This window comes from Astatotilapia calliptera, chromosome 3 (assembly GCF_964374335.1).
Source record: "Astatotilapia calliptera chromosome 3, fAstCal68.1, whole genome shotgun sequence".
NCBI lineage: Eukaryota > Metazoa > Chordata > Actinopteri > Cichliformes > Cichlidae > Astatotilapia > Astatotilapia calliptera.
The window spans coordinates 79,602,770-79,619,891 of record NC_137424.1 but is presented as its reverse complement, the minus strand read 5'-3'; the positions used below and the strand labels follow the sequence as shown (position 1 = coordinate 79,619,891).

General features: G+C 42.5%; 1 protein-coding gene across 4 annotated transcripts; it reads left to right on the top strand.

Annotated features, from left to right (window-relative positions):
• The first annotated feature begins 1,685 nt into the window (after positions 1 to 1,685).
• On the top strand, positions 1,686 to 16,366 carry LOC113010124 (uncharacterized). 4 transcript variants are annotated; one of them, XM_080299430.1, is made up of 4 exons: positions 3,293 to 3,676; positions 3,768 to 3,833; positions 4,115 to 4,220; positions 13,081 to 16,366. In XM_080299430.1, exons 3-4 carry the CDS (start codon positions 4,203 to 4,205, stop codon positions 14,536 to 14,538), a joined length of 1,476 nt encoding a protein of 491 aa, XP_080155556.1. In that variant the 5' UTR covers positions 3,293 to 3,676; positions 3,768 to 3,833; positions 4,115 to 4,202; the 3' UTR covers positions 14,539 to 16,366. The 4 variants fall into 4 exon arrangements, 3 of the variants coding, with proteins under 3 accessions (XP_080155554.1, XP_080155556.1, XP_080155555.1); XR_013906697.1 differs by lacking the exons at positions 3,293 to 3,676; positions 3,768 to 3,833 and adding an exon at positions 1,686 to 1,841 and having other exon boundaries at positions 4,115 to 4,290; XM_080299428.1 differs by lacking the exons at positions 3,293 to 3,676; positions 3,768 to 3,833 and adding an exon at positions 1,686 to 1,841.
• The last annotated feature ends 756 nt before the right edge of the window (positions 16,367 to 17,122 follow it).

Here is a 17,122-nt window from a genome sequence, read left to right as displayed (position 1 = left end):
AGAACTTGCTATGAGCATGCAGTGCATTCATGGTTATTATTCATACGATTGTGGGGAGCTAATAAAGTGCAACTATCACATTACATTTTATTATTAAATTGTTGTTAACAATCCCTTCACTTCTGCTTATCTAATTCATGGTTGCAGGATGGCTGACAGCTTCCATTAGGCAGGAGGTAATGTCCATTCTGGCCACAGTGCAACCCACAATGTGTAACTGACACTATTATATTGCATTATGTCACATTGTTACATCTTTTTAATAAATGATGACAGTCAGCTGAATTTGCTGCCCCCTTGGTGGAGGACATCAGGATCAGCAGCTGCTGCTCCATCACAAACACCACAGAAGAAGAACAACACTGGATCAGATTATCTGGACGTGTTTGACAGGGACAGTGTTCATGTTCATGGACATCAGGACAAAAACAGACGATGGAAACCTGCCAGATTTGAGCTAAACTGCTCGTTTCCATGTGTAGTCCCTGGGAGGTCACATGACCAACAAAGACACACAAGCTGTGTCCCAAAACGTCGGCTGCATCCTCCGGAGGCCGCATTTGAAGGCCGATGACGTCACAGCCAGGTGACGAAGGCTGTCCCGATTCCTCGACCCCTTCAAATGCGTCCTTCATTCCCCCGAGTTTGAAGGATGGGTCGGGTGTGTCCTTCGTGGCCCACCATATCCCAGAATTCATAGCGCGGCCCAGCCAAATTTCAGCTGCCAACAATGGCGGCCGCTACTAAGTTTTAAAATTTAACGAGGGAGCACTACTTACTTACAATGAATTCCTTACACTATATAATTTTCCCGTCAGTGTTGGGGAATTCTCAATGGTGCTTGGTGCCATACCCTCAGGGACTTTAATGTTATATAAAAACACTGACAGCTCAATATCTGCCTCAGTCACTCTCCCTGATCCAGCTGAGTCAGCAGTGGGAAAAATCTGCTTTTCACAGGAACTTGGTAACAGCAATAAGAGAATACGTAGTTTATTCCAAGAAGATATCATGTCTCTCCCATATATAGAATATCTTACTGGAACCGACATGTTCCAGATATCACCTGGAAGACAGTCTGGATGATCCCATAAATATCTAATTGTGAACAAGGTGAAGGAAATCTCATATAAAATTCTTCATAAATGTGACCCAGCCAGTCACTATATGGTAACATTTAAAAGAGACATAAATACTAATTGAACTTTCTGTGGGGATCATCCAGAAACTGTGGCACATCTCTTTTGGTTCCTCTACACAGAGATTCTGGAAGAATTTAGCAGTTTTGTTATTGTCCATATTTTAAGGGAGTTTTCTTTACGATGGAAAATGTTTTATTCTGTTTCTTTAAGTTCCCCAGGAAGAATGATAAATGTTTTTTATAAAAAATTTGTTAATACTTTTAGCTATTTTATATCCATGAATGTAAGTTTATTAATAAAACACCATATTTCTGCCGTTTTATAAGGATATGAATTGTACATACAATCAATTTCAGACTCAACCAACAAAAAGCCTCTCAGAACAATATTTATATGTTGATTTTTTTCGCCTCCTCATATCATCATTTTTTTACTCCTGGTTCTGTATGTTCATGTTCTGTTCTTTTGTAAACTTCATCTGTTTGTATGTTGTATACTCATTGTGTTTCAATAAAGTTCGATTTAAAAAAAGGTACGTTCTAAACGAAGCTTCAGACGTCACTGATCACGTGACTCTGGCCAAACGAATCAAGCCTCGACACGGTGCTTCTGAAGCAGCGCGTTGATCTTTCTGACACACGCACCGGAGCGTCAGCTTCAAGCGGACCATCACTACGTCTCACATCTAAAGGTGTCAAGGTAACTTTGAACTGAGTTCAGTCAATCTGGAGTTTTTCCAAGTTTTCTGTTGCTCTCTGTGAGAGAAGAGCGTTAAAGGCGGGGCTCTCCAGAGTCCAGCAAAACAGGAAACCACAGCTGGGTGTGTGTAAGTGTGCAAACCAATAGAATGCATCGTGGTGGGGGGGGGGCATCACGGGCAAGAAAAAAATAAAATAATCGGTCGTACCCATGCTTCCCCGACGTCATGCCAGCGCATATTGGGAAATTCGTAGGCACCGATCGGTTTTCTATCAGCCATTTGCTGGGAGTAAGGGCGCCCTCCGTTTGCGAGGTGCGCCTGCTGCTGGCGGCACAGGGAGGAGAGGGCGGGGCGGCGGGGGGTCTCTGGCTGGCTGGAGCGGCATCTAATAACCAACTCGCAAAACAAAATAAAAACAACAAACAGATATTATGATACAGACTTATAATCTGCACCCATGTTTTTTCTAAATTCTATAAAGTGAGCGCGAGAGCCCTCGGTGCGCCTGCGCGCTGCTGAAGTCAAAGTAAACTTTATTGTCATCTCCGCTACAGACAGTCCAGCATATAGAGAGACGAGACGACGAGGCTGCAGTTACAGCGGTGCAAGTAAACAAACAATAAATATAAGAAGAGTAAGAAAATAAATCTACACTTTAGGACTCGGGGTAAAGGATCAATAACAATTTAAATTTATAATTTACAGTTTGATGATTTAAAGTCTCACACAACCCGTCAAAAGGGGCGGGGCCGGCTGCTTCCAAGTAGAGCACATTTCATTTATAATGATGTAAATCCAAGCCCATCATGGATTCACGATCTGAATCCTGGGTTGTGTGAAATCCCAGAAATCAACCTTAGTTCACAGATTCACTTTGTCTAAGGTGTAGGTCTGTTAGGTTAATTGTGCTGATCCTCGGGTTGGGGGATTTGTGTTTGTACTGGAGCGCAAAATTCAAACCAATGGAAGATGGACAACAAAAGTTCAAAGCCATCAGGTGCTCAGGTTAGAAAAAAGAGAAAAGATGCAGGTAAGCAGACGTGTGATTGGATAATGGCAGCTCATCCTGAACCAATCAGACTAAACTCCAAACAATACATTATGTTACAGATTTTAATATTAATTAGTCATTGTTACTTGTTGATTTGTCCTTTTCTCATTGTGTGACGAATTATGACGACTGTTTGGTAGCTGTTATTGTCTCTCTCTCTCTCTTCATGTGTGTTTCTCTGGTGAAACAATAGTTTTGTGTTAATGTTAGGGCTGCACGATTTTGCATAAAATGAGAATCATGATTTTTTGGCTTAGAATTGAGATCATGATTCTCTCATAACAATAAATAAACATAAAACAACAAATGTCTCACGTTTTGTTGTTGCAGCAAAATGTTGTACTACTTGAAATTCTGTCTCCACTGTTGCTCGACACTGCGTGTATAGAGCAGGTAGTGCAACAATAGAAAAATAGTTGCGGGACGGCACTGTGTAGCGTTTGTCTAGGGTGTTGATCGTTTTCCTAAATCCCTCGTTTTGCACAGTGTTGATGGAGCCATATCTTTGGTCAGGTGATAAGTGATAGCCTCCGTAATGTCTTTGTGCCTGCGGGAGTTCGACGTGTATAGGGAAGCGCTGTATAAGGTTCCCGTTATTGATGTTTGGGTGGTTGACCGGGACGGATTTTCTCCTGTCACTTTCTCATCATCCCTGACGTGCTCTCCGTTGTTTTTTCCCTGCTAATGTTAGCATCACACGGCACAGCTTCTGTATCACGTGGTATAAGGCTCCGCCCTTGTCATTTGTTGAGCAGGAAGAGTGAGCGCTTGTTTTCATGCAGAGTACGTCCCGGATCAAAATGTGAAGGTTTACAAATCACCACTTCTTTAGTGAATATCATTTCAGTCTCAGACAACCTCGTTTCTCTTACAGAGGTTGAATGCACCTTCTGCGGATGGCAGTACCACACAGTGTGCGTGGACTTCCCCTGCACAGAAGGCAACTACAAATGCTGTGAATGCTAAATAAACAGAAACAAATGATCCCTGTTGTCTTTGCTTGATGATTGGTTTGAGTCTTGACAATCCACATTGCTGGCGTTGCATCTTTCAATGCCAGCAATGGCAGGTATCAGTGCTCAAACCTTTTGTGTTTGTTTCCAACAAGTTGCCCACCTCGGGAAACAAAAATGTGTTCTTTTACTTGTCAGATGAACATATGAGACACTTTGACTCTTCAGTGCAGTGTGGAGCCTAACAAAGATCTGTTTTGTGTCCCAGCTGATCAGCAGGAGGAGGAGAGTCTGACGGAGCAGCAGAGGAACATTTTCAGCTACTTGGACTCAGCTCAGCCACTACAGAGGAAACAATGAGCTCAACACAGAAGGTGACAGACAGAGCAGGACCATATGACCAAAGATATTTATCACCATATACAGGGAGTGCAGAATTATTAGGCAAGTTGTATTTTTGAGGAATAATTTTATTATTGAACAACAACCATGTTCTCAATGAACCCAAAAAACTCATTAATATCAAAGCTGAATGTTTTTGGAAGAAGTAGTTTTTAGTTTGTTTTTAGTTTGAGCTATTTTAGGGGGATATCTGTGTGTGCAGGTGACTATTACTGTGCAGAATTATTAGGCAACTTAACAAAAAACAAATATATACCCATTTCAATTATTTATTTTTACCAGTGAAACCAATATAACATCTCCACATTCACAAATATACATTTCTGACATTCAAAAACAAAACAAAAACAAATCAGCGACCAATATAGCCACCTTTCTTTGCAAGGACACTCAAAAGCCTGCCATCCATGGATTCTGTCAGTGTTTTGATCTGTTCACCATCAACATTGCGTGCAGCAGCAACCACAGCCTCCCAGACACTGTTCAGAGAGGTGCACTGTTTTCCCTCCTTGTAAATCTCACATTTGATGATGGACCACAGGTTCTCAATGGGGTTCAGATCATGTGAACAAGGAGGCCATGTCATTAGTTTTTCTTCTTTTATACCCTTTCTTGCCAGCCACGCTGTGGAGTACTTGGACGCGTGTGATGGAGCATTGTCCTGCATGAAAATCATGTTTTTCTTGAAGGATGCAGACTTCTTCCTGTACCACTGCTTGAAGAAGGTGTCTTCCAGAAACTGGCAGTAGGACTGGGAGTTGAGCTTGACTCCATCCTCAACCCGAAAAGGCCCCACAAGCTCATCTTTGATGATACCAGCCCAAACCAGTACTCCACCTCCACCTTGCTGGCGTCTGAGTGGGACTGGAGCTCTCTGCCCTTTACCAATCCAGCCACGGGCCCATCCATCTGGCCCATCAAGACTCACTCTCATTTCATCAGTCCATAAAACCTTGTGTGTTTGAGGGTCCAGGGCCCTATTTCAGGAAGCCGGTTTAGTGCAAACTCTGAGTAAGTATACCCTGAGTTAAAGAAAACTCTGGGTTTTCGGTTTCACAAAGCGCGTTTAGATTCATCCTGAGTGAGTTACTATGACGACACACTCCGTGAAGCTAACCTGCCCCCTAGCAGGTTTACTACAACTAACCCTGACTGTCTCCGCCTCTTTCTCGGAAACCTGACAGTAGGAAGTGTCAGACATGGCGTGCCCCTTCCTTGAAGAGCCAGTAGATGTTGAAGCCCAAATTCTCCGCAGAGCTCTCCGCCGGGAGAGAGTGATTAGAGCGCGTTTGGACATTTTATCATTTCCTGATGATTTCCTGTGTGAACGTCACCGTGTCTCAGCACAATCTATAAGTTATTTGAATAACATCCTCATGTGACACATCGCGGACATTCTCTCAGTTCTGTACATATTATTTGTATTGCACTTCGGTTTCTTGCAAACGGGAGCTTTCTGTATAATATTGGTGACGCTGAGCACGTTTCCAAGGCTACCGTCTGTCGGGCAGTCAGGAATGTTACAGTTGCACTGAAACGTCTCCTGTACTCGTCTGTGGTGTTCCCCGGTCACAGACCCACAAGATTTATCAAAGAGGGATGCCACAAAATTGCAGGTAGCAGGATGAACAAAACTTAATGTATGATGTGGTGATACTTGAACTACTACTTAAATTTTACATTTATTCTCATGGTTCCCAGGCGTGATTGGCTGTACAGATGGCACTCACATTCCAATCATTGCTCCTTCAGTAAATGAAGGAGACTATGTGAACAGGAAGTCTTTCCACAGCATTAATGTGCAGGTACATAGTTCCCTCCGCTTTTTTTCTGTTGGCTATAACGGGCCACATTTGAGCATACAGAGTAAGCAAATATGTACTTGTAATGTGCTCAGATAATTTCAATAAGTGCTTACAGAAAGAAAATTAATGTAGCCTCTAACTGCAATTGATTTACATGGGACAAACAGACCAAGCACTATGGCTCATAATACAATTACACCTTACTAAAAAAAAATAAATATTTGGTTGCACCTGTGCGACCAACTGTTCGGGTAGCAAAAAAAAAAAAATCTGCAACCTTCCCTGTGGTCAACAACAGACACACATTTTGCCCCTATCGTGGACTAAACCAATCAGAGATAGTAAGGGGCGGGACCTCTCTGATTGGCCGTGGTCCAGTTGAAAGTGCAGGTGGAAGTGGGAGGTGAGTAGCTTGAATAAAGCGATATCAATTCATTAAATCCTGGATCGACTTTTAAATATAACTGTGTTTTGCCAGAAACGCCAGATTCTCAGATTAAAGCTCACAAAACCATTTCAACAACAACCAAACAGCAGATGAGAGCAGGTACACGGACTCCACACAAAGACGTAAACACAGAGCGGACGCATCAGAATCAGCTTTGTCTTTCTCGGCTTTCTCACCCGACGGCCTGCAGACGGACACGCTGTCGGAGCTTAGCGATCCTGATGCGTCCGCTGTGATTACGTCTTTTTGCGCTGATTCTGAGCTGCAGGTTTTGTCTCTCCAACCAAAATTCACCGAGCCAGCAGCAAAAGAAGCAGCAAACTGCGCTTCACATTTGATCGTCGTCATGAATTTTGCTGTTTTGCTTCCACGACTATTAAAATCACACTTCATGCACAGCTAGCTCTCTCTCTCTCTCTCTCTGTACTCCAAGAACAGTTTCCCGTCTCCAATCTCTGTTTTCTGTATTATTCATTCGCTTATTGCCCACCAGTCTACCGTTGTTTACAGCGCTGTGGCTGCTGTCTTTTTCTTTTCTTTTTCTTTTCTTCACTTAAATGACCTCGGACAAGAAAGCCTGTTTTTTCTGTTGTTCAAAACTGAAGAAATTTAAACTTTATATGCAGAACATTGTAGAATATTTTTAAGGTTATCTGCTATAAAAAGCCAGACCAGGAAAATCTCCTTCATGTTTTTCTGTGTTTTATTCTCAGTTACTTTCACACAAAGGCATCTGCTGTGATGTTCACAATTCTGATGAAGTCAGTACTGATAAATGATCAGAATTATAATATTTCTGACTGTCTGAGGCTAAGTTGAATCGAATCGGGACTTTGAAAACCGGAATCAAGTGGATTATAGAAATCAGTGATGATACCCAGCCCTAGTGAGCAGCCTAGGCACGACAGACGTGGATGTAGCTGTAATAGGAAAATAACTATTGCTAACTTTTCTGTTAAGGCCTGATCCTTCTGAAATTCATAGCCAGTGCTCTGACACGGTGTCATCAATCTTTGAATGCTGAAAAAGCACAGTGTATCCAGAAAAACACATTAGATTATATCAATTATTATAAAATTTGTGTGCGCCTAACTTTTGTGCCGTACGGTATGCCCATGGCAAAAAGTTAGTCTAGAGCCCTGCGCTCTGAGAACACACCCGGGGATGCCATCAGGACCTGCAGCCTTGTGGACATTGATCCTGTTCAGCACCGCTCCTACATCGGTGGGGGAGAGAGTCAGAGGTTGGTGGTCTGGCGTCCGCATCCGATGCGGGGGAGGGTTTGGTGGTCCTGTAGTCTGTAATGGTCTGGAGTCCTTGCCACATGCGTCGGGGGTTGGAGTTGGAGAAGTGTTCTTCTACCTTCTTTTTGTAATGGTGTTTGGCTTTTTTGATGCCCTTCTATAGATTAGCCCTGGCTGTGCTGTAGGCGTGTGCATCTCCTGACCTAAAGGCAGTGTTGCGGGCCTTCAGGAGGAGACGAACATCCCGGTTCATCCAAGGCTTCTGGTTGGGGTACATGGTGATCCGTTTCTGGGTGGTGACACTGTCTGTGGTTTCGGAGATGTAATCCAGTACAGATGAGGCGTACTGGTCCAGGTCTGTGTGGGTGAACATATTCCAGTCTGTGTTTTTAAATCTGTCCTGGAGCACTGCGTCTGTCCCCTCTGGCCACACTTTAATTGTCCTCACAGCAGGTTTCACACGTTGGATGAGTGGTGAATACCGAGGTGTGAGGAACAGGGAGAGATGGTCCGATTGTCCAATGTGGGGGAGGGGTGTGGCTTTGTAGGCTCCAGCCAGGTTGGAATACACATGGTCTAAAGTCTTGTCTCCTCTGGTGTGGCAGGAGACATGTTGGTGGAATCTGGGGAGGACTGTCTTTAAGTTGGTGTGGTTGAAGTCGCCAGCAACAATAAAAGCAGCCTCGGGGTGTTTATTCTGGTGTTTGTTAATGGCTGCAGAAAGTTCTTTCATGGCCAACCTAGCATTAGCGTCGGGGGGTATATACACGGCAGTGAGTATGATCGAAGTGAATTCTCTGGGGAGATAATAAGGTCTGCATTTGACCATTAAAAACTCCGCATTAGGTGAGCAGTGACTCTCAGTAGTAGTGGAGTTCATGCACCAAGCATTGTTAATATAAATGCACAAACCTCCACCTCTGGTCTTGCCGGAGTCATCTGCTAGCCTGTCGGCTCGGTGTGTGTGGCGTCCTGCTAACTCGATAGCATTGTCCGGGCAGCTGTTGTTCAACCATGTTTCGGTGAAAAACATGACATTTGAGTCCATAATCCGTCTGTTGTTAGTGATGGAGAGCCGTATCTCATCCATTTTGTTTGCCAGAGAACGGACATTGGCGAGGAAAATAATGGGTAAAGGCAGCTGGTGTGGTGTTAGCTTTAGCTTAGCCCGTAGCCCTCCGCGCCTACCTCGCCTTTGTTTACGATCTCGGCGCCGTCTGCGTGCACTTCTGCCCGGCCGGGGAGAGTGGGCAGCCTCCGGTGTTCTGGAGATCTCTGGGATGAGTCGGAGATCGGCGATAAAACTGTTGGAGTTGTGACTCCAGATGTCCAGAAGCTCCTGTCTGCTGTAGGTCAGCAACGCACAGCAATTCTGGACGAATAATCCGGTTAAAAGTAGATAAAAAACCGCTAAATAGCAGATTCTGGAGAGACACTGAGCCTCGTGTTGTTCACGCACCGTCATCTTGTGTGTCTTGTTCAGTGGTGGTCGTCTTTCAGCCTTTCTTACCTTGGCCATGTCTCTGAGTATTGCACACCTTGTGCTTTTGGGCACTCCAGTGATGTTGCAGCTCTGAAATATGGCCAAACTGGTGGCAAGTGGCATCTTGGCAGCTGCACGCTTGACTTTTCTCAGTTCATGGGCAGTTATTTTGCGCCTTGGTTTTTCCACACGCTTCTTGCGACCCTGTTGACTATTTTGAATGAAACGCTTGATTGTTCGATGATCACGCTTCAGAAGCTTTGCAATTTTGAGACTGCTGCATCCCTCTGCAAGATATCTCACTATTTTTGACTTTTCTGAGCCTGTCAAGTCCTTCTTTTGACCCGTTGCCTAATAATTCTGCACACCTGATATAGGGTGTTGATGTCATTAGACCACACCCCTTCTCATTACAGAGATGCACATCACCTAATATGCTTAATTGGTAGTAGGCTTTCGAGCCTATACAGCTTGGAGTAAGACAACATGCATGAAGAGGATGATGTGGACAAAATACTCATTTGCCTAATAATTCTGCACTCCCTGTATACATTTGAACATTTGCCATAACGATGTAGCTGACGATATAATTGACACGAGACAAGCAGCTGTTGTTTATGTGCATTAAAGTTATATAAAAATGTAACAGTGCAAATGCAAATTCCTCGCTGACAGTTTAACCAAAAGGCGTTTCCAGTGGAAACTGGCCGACACATCCTGAGCATAACCATGTATAATATCCACTAAACTTCAGAAGAGGTTATACAGTCGTGGCCAAAAGGTTTGAGAATTGCATAAATATTGGAACCTGGAGAAGTTGCTGCTTAAGTTTTTATAATAGCATTTTGCCTGCACTCCAGAATGTTATGAGGAGTGATCAGATGAACTGCATCGTCCTTCTTTGCCATGAAAACGAACTTAATCCCCAAAAAACCTTACCACTGCATTTCATTGCTGTCATCAAAGGACCTGCTGAGACCATTTCAGTGATCGTCTTCTTAACTCAGGTGAGAATGTTGGCGAGCACGAGGCTGGAGATCATCATGGCTGTATCGCGATTCAGGTTCTGCAGCTTTAAAGTCCTCAAGGGCCGCGTACTCAAAGACCGCTAAGGCCGAAGTGCGAGGCTCATAGGCTCGTGAAATGGGACGTCTAGCCTTCGTCGCGCTGCCCAGGTTGCCTAGCAACCATGATACTAACAGCTGGAAACGTTTCATACAGCTTTGTTTGACAGAAATGAAGGAGAACATATTTAGTTCATTTGTTTCTACATGAGCTCTGTGTGATTTGATGAGTATCTGAGGCTGAGACCACAGGACTGTGAAACATGATTGTTGGGCTTCATTTCTGTGCTGAACAGTCGTTTAAGATTAGCTGTAAATAACAATTAGCTGATGTTGTTCATGAGACTAAAGTCATCTCACTGTGGTAATGTAAATATAATATGGCCAATTATTATATTAATCACTTCACTCACAGACAAGTATCTGTGACAGTGTGTATACAGATGTATCATATATAAGAGACAAATATTGTTCATTTAATATGTTGGTACTAAATTTGGCTCAATGCTTACATATATGTGTAAAAAGCAAATGTAGGAGCTGTGATAACTGTGTCTGATAGAATGAAGAGTCGACTGATATATGAAATATTCCTTTATTGGGTGAGAAAATCAGACCATGTCATAACTGCTTTAAGTCACACAGAATAGATATCAGAGTCTTAAACAGGCTGACTTCTGCTAAATGGGTCAAACTGGGCAGAAAGTCTACAAACACATAACATCCTAGAATATGATGTAACACTATAGATCAACTTAGCTCAGAATATATAAAGCATATAAACAGTTACAGCAATATGATGCAACAAACACAGCAGCTACTGATCCAAAATACTCAAAGCTTCATAGAACTGCAACTAGCAGTCCTATTCTAGCAGTGCTTCACAAACAGGGAACAGTCTGTCTATTCTCTCCATCTGTCAGCTGCTGCTGGCTCTTCCTCCTCCTCTTCCTCACACACTGCTGAGTTTGTCCTGGTGGATCATCAAGGGTGCAAAGCCTCACAGATGATGTGCAGCAGTGGCTCCCTCAGTCTGTCCTCACTCTGGACACTTGCAGTTGTCACACATGGAAATCAAATGTGTGATAAGCTGCAGGATTCAAACACAAGTGTAACTTATAAACACACGTTCATACTTTTATTCCACAATCAGAGAGAAAGAAACAGAGAGAGAGTGCAGGACAGACAGACAGGTGACAGTCTCAGGTGTACACACTGCTACACAACAGCACCAGAGAAGCAGGATTTAGTTTGTGTTATTACGAGTGTAAACAAGAAGAGTTCCAGATGGTGCAGTGGACACATGTGTGACTGCTGTGATTAAAGCATCTTTCTTTCAGCTTAACGAGTGAACCGTCAGCTCGTTCAAACACACGTTAAAGTCCGTTTGGCTCGACACCACCGAACAGAGGCAGCAATATAACACAGCTCACATTAACAGTGCAGTGAATCCTGCTGGTGCCGTGATATTCAGGACTGTAAACCGAGCAGCATCACTGACTTTCAGCTTGTTGTGTTTGTGGATATATGACTGACTTTAACTATCCATAAAATCATCACATTCTCTGTCAGATTAAGGTCGACTATTGAACGGCGTATATTTTAAAGGCTTTAAAACCAAGTTAACGCTGAAAGTACAAACATCACTAATGTCACATAACTCTGCCGACAAGGCATAGCTATGGCTATGAAATGCTCTTTGTGTATCACTTCTTCATTATGAAAGATGTCATTAATGCACTAGTAATGTCTCATCTGGAGTATTGTTCAATCATTTGGTCAGCAGCTAATAAGACAGATCTTAACAGACTTCAGTTAGTCCAGAATAAGGCGTCCAGATTAGTGTGAAGATGTTCATACTATACTAATATTGATAAAATGCATAATAACCTTTCTTGGCTTCCTGTACAGGCTAAAATATTCTATGGCTTACTTGTAGTTCTAAAGAAAGCAATTCTGTTAAACACACCACATTTATTCTGCTCAGCTGCAGTATCCAGATGAAATACATCATCATATTACACAGTTTTCAACAAGCTGCAATTTAGTAAATGCTCGAGTTAAAAGTAACGTTTTGTAAAACTGTTGCATTTAGAGCAACTTTTAAGTGGAATAAGTTGCCTTAAAAAATTAGAGAATTATTCAAAACTTCAATGAACACTTAAAAGCCGATTTACAGAGCTTTTAGTTGTTGTAAATATTGTAAGACATGATTTGTTTTTGAAATTTGTGTAATGTGCCTCAATGTTATTGATATTATTATTATTATTATTATTATTGATTGCTTATATTTGAACAATTGTGAAACCTCACTGTGGATGTAAGAGTGAAATTATGTGGATATCTTGAATCCACTTTATTGTGTAATATTTTATGTGAGTACTTGACGAAAGACGAGCAACATCTGTTGTGGAAGCTAACGGGGTTCCTTTAGAATAAACAAACATAGGATTTATTATCACTGAATAATTCTGTATAAATCTATACAAATTATAGAAATATGTAATAGGAAACAACAAAATAATCTAAATTATAAAATAGTGTGTGTGTGTGTGTGTGTGTGTGTGTGTGCATGAGTTTAGTGTTTGAACAGTCATGAATTATCTTTAACAGCAGGTTGGATGTAATGTGTTAGAACTACCAGCAGGTGGGGATAAGAGACCTTTAAGGTGTTTGGTGCCACGCTCCACCTTCAGGTTTAAAACTAGTGTTAATGGAGTTTGAAGGTTGAGTTTGTTCCACGACTGCATTTCACTCACTGCCTCTGTTTGTATCTCTGTCACTGCAGGACCAACATGGAGCCAGAAGTCAGCGCTCTCAGGAGGCCGACAAACCTCACAGAAGAAAGGGAGAGAAAAAACACACCTGTGACGAGTGTGGGAAGGGTTTTACTGTGAGGGCTAAACTAAAACGGCATCAGGTCATCCACACTGGAGAGAGACCGTTCAGCTGTGACTTGTGTGGAAAGTCTTTTTCCTTGAAGGGTTACCTAAAAACACACCAACTCATCCACAGTGGAGTTAAAGCGTACAGCTGTGATCAGTGTGGCAGAGCTTTTACTCACAGTAGCCACTTACAGAAGCATCTAGTTACCCACTCTGGAATTAAGCCATACAGCTGTGACGAGTGTGGGAAGGGTTTTACTGTGAGGGCTTCACTAAAACAGCATCAGGTCATCCACACTGGAGAGAGACCGTTCAGCTGTGACTTGTGTGGGAAGGGTTTCACTGTGAGGGCTTCACTAAAACAGCATCAGGTCATCCACACTGGAGAGAGACCGTTCAGCTGTGACTTGTGTGGAAAGTCTTTTTCCTGGAAGGATTCCCTAAAAACACACCAACTCATCCACAGTGGAGTTAAAGCGTACAGCTGTGATCAGTGTGGCAGAGCTTTTACTCGCAGTAGCCACTTACAGAAGCATCTAGTTACCCACTCTGGAATTAAGGCATACAGCTGTGACGAGTGTGGGAAGGGTTTTACTGTGAGGGATAAACTAAAACAGCATCAGGTCATCCACACTGGAGAGAGACCGTTCAGCTGTGACTTGTGTGGAAAGTCTTTTTCCTGGGAGCATTCCCTAAAAACACACCAACTCATCCACAGTGGAGTTAAAGCGTACAGCTGTGATCAGTGTGGCAGAGCTTTTACTCAAAGTAGCAGCTTACAGAGGCATCTAGTTACCCACTCTGGAATTAAGGCATACAGCTGTGACATCTGTGGAAAAACTTTCAGCCAGAGAGAGAGCCGAAATACACACCTACGCATTCACACCAGACATGATGTGTACTGCTGTGAACAGTGTGGCAAATACTTTACAACAGACACACAGTTAAAACAACACATATTTACCCACACTGAGGAGAGACCTTATCAATGTGACCTGTGTGAGAAGACTTTTAAATCTCCACGTCACCTGAGACGACACCAACAGATCCACACCAGAAAGAGACTCTACAAGTGCAGCTACTGTGAGAGAAGCTTCTCACAGTCAGGTCATCGTAACATTCATGAACGTGCACACATGGAAGGAAACTACAGCTGTGACCAGTGTGCCCAAACATTCACCTCATTGTCTGCTCTGTGCAAACATCAGCGCGATCACTCAGGGCTGAAATCACTCCCATCACTGGATCACAGTGAATCTGAAGAGACAGAAAGATCCTCTGGTTTCTGTGTCAGACTCAAAAAGCTTGAGATCAGGCTCCACAGAGTTCAGATAGAATCATTTAAACTTGTGTTGAACTGAACTGGTTGCTGGGATGAACTTCTACATAATACAGATCTACATGGGATCTTCTTTTCTGTTTTACTGAGTCAGTTTTGTCCTTTTTTCTCTGTCCTGGTTTTGCTCGTCTGCAAATGATTGAAACTCAGTCAAATAGTTCATTGTTCTCCAGCAAAACATTTTGGAAACTCATGTTTAACCTTTAAAACTCTGACATGTTTTAGCACACAAGGCTTCATCGGGGAGTTCACTCATGATTGGACCATGAGAACAAAGGTTTTTAGTTCTTTCAAAGAGAGTCTTGGAGATGTTTGATGTTTCTGTTTTTCTGAAACCACCTGAAAGAAAAACTATTTTTCTTGCTTTATGTAGTGTGGAAGTTTTTAATGTTTCTTCATCTGTTATGTTCTTGAATGTGTTCACGTGAAGATGGTACAAATAAACTGTTGTCAGAGATTTACAGTTATCAAACAGGTGAATAAACAACACTGAGACACTTGGAGACGGTTAACGTGCTGCACGGGTGAGGGCTCAGAGAGGACTCACACCGAGCTGCAGTAGTCGTTTATTATTTATAGCAGGGTGAAACAAGCATAGCAGTTTCCTCTAATTTTGCATATATGTGTGTGTGTGTGTCTAAGTTCGTATAAATGTCATAGGGTGAACTTCCTCTTTCTATAAACAGAGCGAGTAGTACATTTTGTTCTTTTCCTATTAAGAGTAAAATATGAACATATACTTTAATGCAACATAAATCTCACAAAAGCGTTTCTTCTTTAACATCCCCTCCTGATGTTAATATTTTTCACTTAATCATACTTTATTATCAGCCAACAATCACTTGCTTATAACATTTTCAATTGTAGCATCATTCAGTATGTGTGTGTGTGTTTCTATACTAAATCTTCTACATCCGGTTCATCTTCTAGTGGCAGTCCAACATAGGTAATTACTGTGGCCTGTACCATTTTGTCAATCATGGATCTTATGCATGGTAGGATACATATAGAAAACAAGCACAATAATAGAAGCAGAACTCCTATCAGTACGAGTCCTTTTATCACGAGGGTCTTCCAGCTGCCACTCAGCAGCCAGGTCAGCCAGTCCTCATTGTTCGTGACATAGTCTTGTTGCTGCGCATTACTCAGTTGTCGCAACTTGTCTAGGGCGGTGGTCATGGTCAAGGAGTGCACGTTGTCCGGGATATAGGTGCAACAAGTGGTGTTGAATAAGACACAGAGGCCCCCTCTCTCAGCGAGAATCATGTCCAGGGCGACCCTGTGTTGCATGACCACTATTCTGATCGCGTCGATTTCCTCATTCTGAGCCTTATTTATCTTTGTTGAGCTGTTCAGGAAAAGTCCAAATCGGTAGTCAAGAGTCTCAATTCTTAACGTGTTTTTTCCAGTTCCGACCCATGGGAACAGTGAGTGCAGGACCTTCTGTCCGGTGGTCCACAACTTGAACTCCGCTGGTACATCACTGCCCCAGATTGGGTCATGGGGTTGCACGTCATCAGCCATGAGGACAGGGCCATTTTTGTTGTTGTTGTTTGTTTTTCCTTTTGCTCTGTGCAGCATTTTGGCAGCATTTTTAAATTTCTCTTTGTATTTTTTCTTTCTTTTACTAGTGAAGAGATGTAGCGTGAACAGTTATACAGTCTAAATATCACATATGGGTCGTGTGAAATGGTGTTTTCAGTTTCATTCAGTTGAAGTAAAGAACGTTGAATATTTCTAAGTGTGCTGTTTTGAACCAACATGTCACAGTATGATCAGTGCTGTAATTTTTGACAGTCACTGTATCAATGTTATTTTTGCATCTCTTGAATAAAGGTTTTGACCTGCAAGTGCTAATTTCTTTAGTTATTGGGGTAAAATGGGTAATGTTAATAGGAAGGTGTTTGCCAATTCAGTAACCTAATTTAATGTTAATGGAAACTAACATTATCTCAAATTGTTTAGTTATAATTGTTGTTTACAGTGGGGCAAAAAAGTATTTAGTCAGCCACCGATTGTGCAAGTTCCCCCACCTAAAATGATGACAGAGGTCAGTAATTTGCACCAGAGGTACACTTCAACTGTGAGAGACAGAATGTGAAAAAAAAATCCATGAATCCACATGGTAGGATTTGTAAAGAATTTATTCGTAAATCAGGGTGGAAAATAAGTATTTGGTCAATAACAAAAATACAACTCAATACTTTGTAACATAACCTTTGTTGGCAATAACAGAGGTCAAACGTTTACTATAGGTCTTTACCAGGTTTGCACACACAGTAGCTGGTATTTTGGCCCATTCCTCCATGCAGATCTTCTCGAGAGCAGTGATGTTTTGGGGCTGTCGCCGAGCAACACGGACTTTCAACTCCCGCCACAGATTTTCTATGGGGTTGAGGTCTGGAGACTGGCTAGGCCACTCCAGGACTTTCAAATGCTTCTTACGGAGCCACTCCTTTGTTGCCCGGGCGGTGTGTTTTGGATCATTGTCATGTTGGAAGACCCAGCCTCGTTTCATCTTCAAAGTTCTCACTGATGGAAGGAGGTTTTGGCTCAAAATCTCACGATACATGGCCCCATTCATTCTGCCCTTAACACGGATCAGT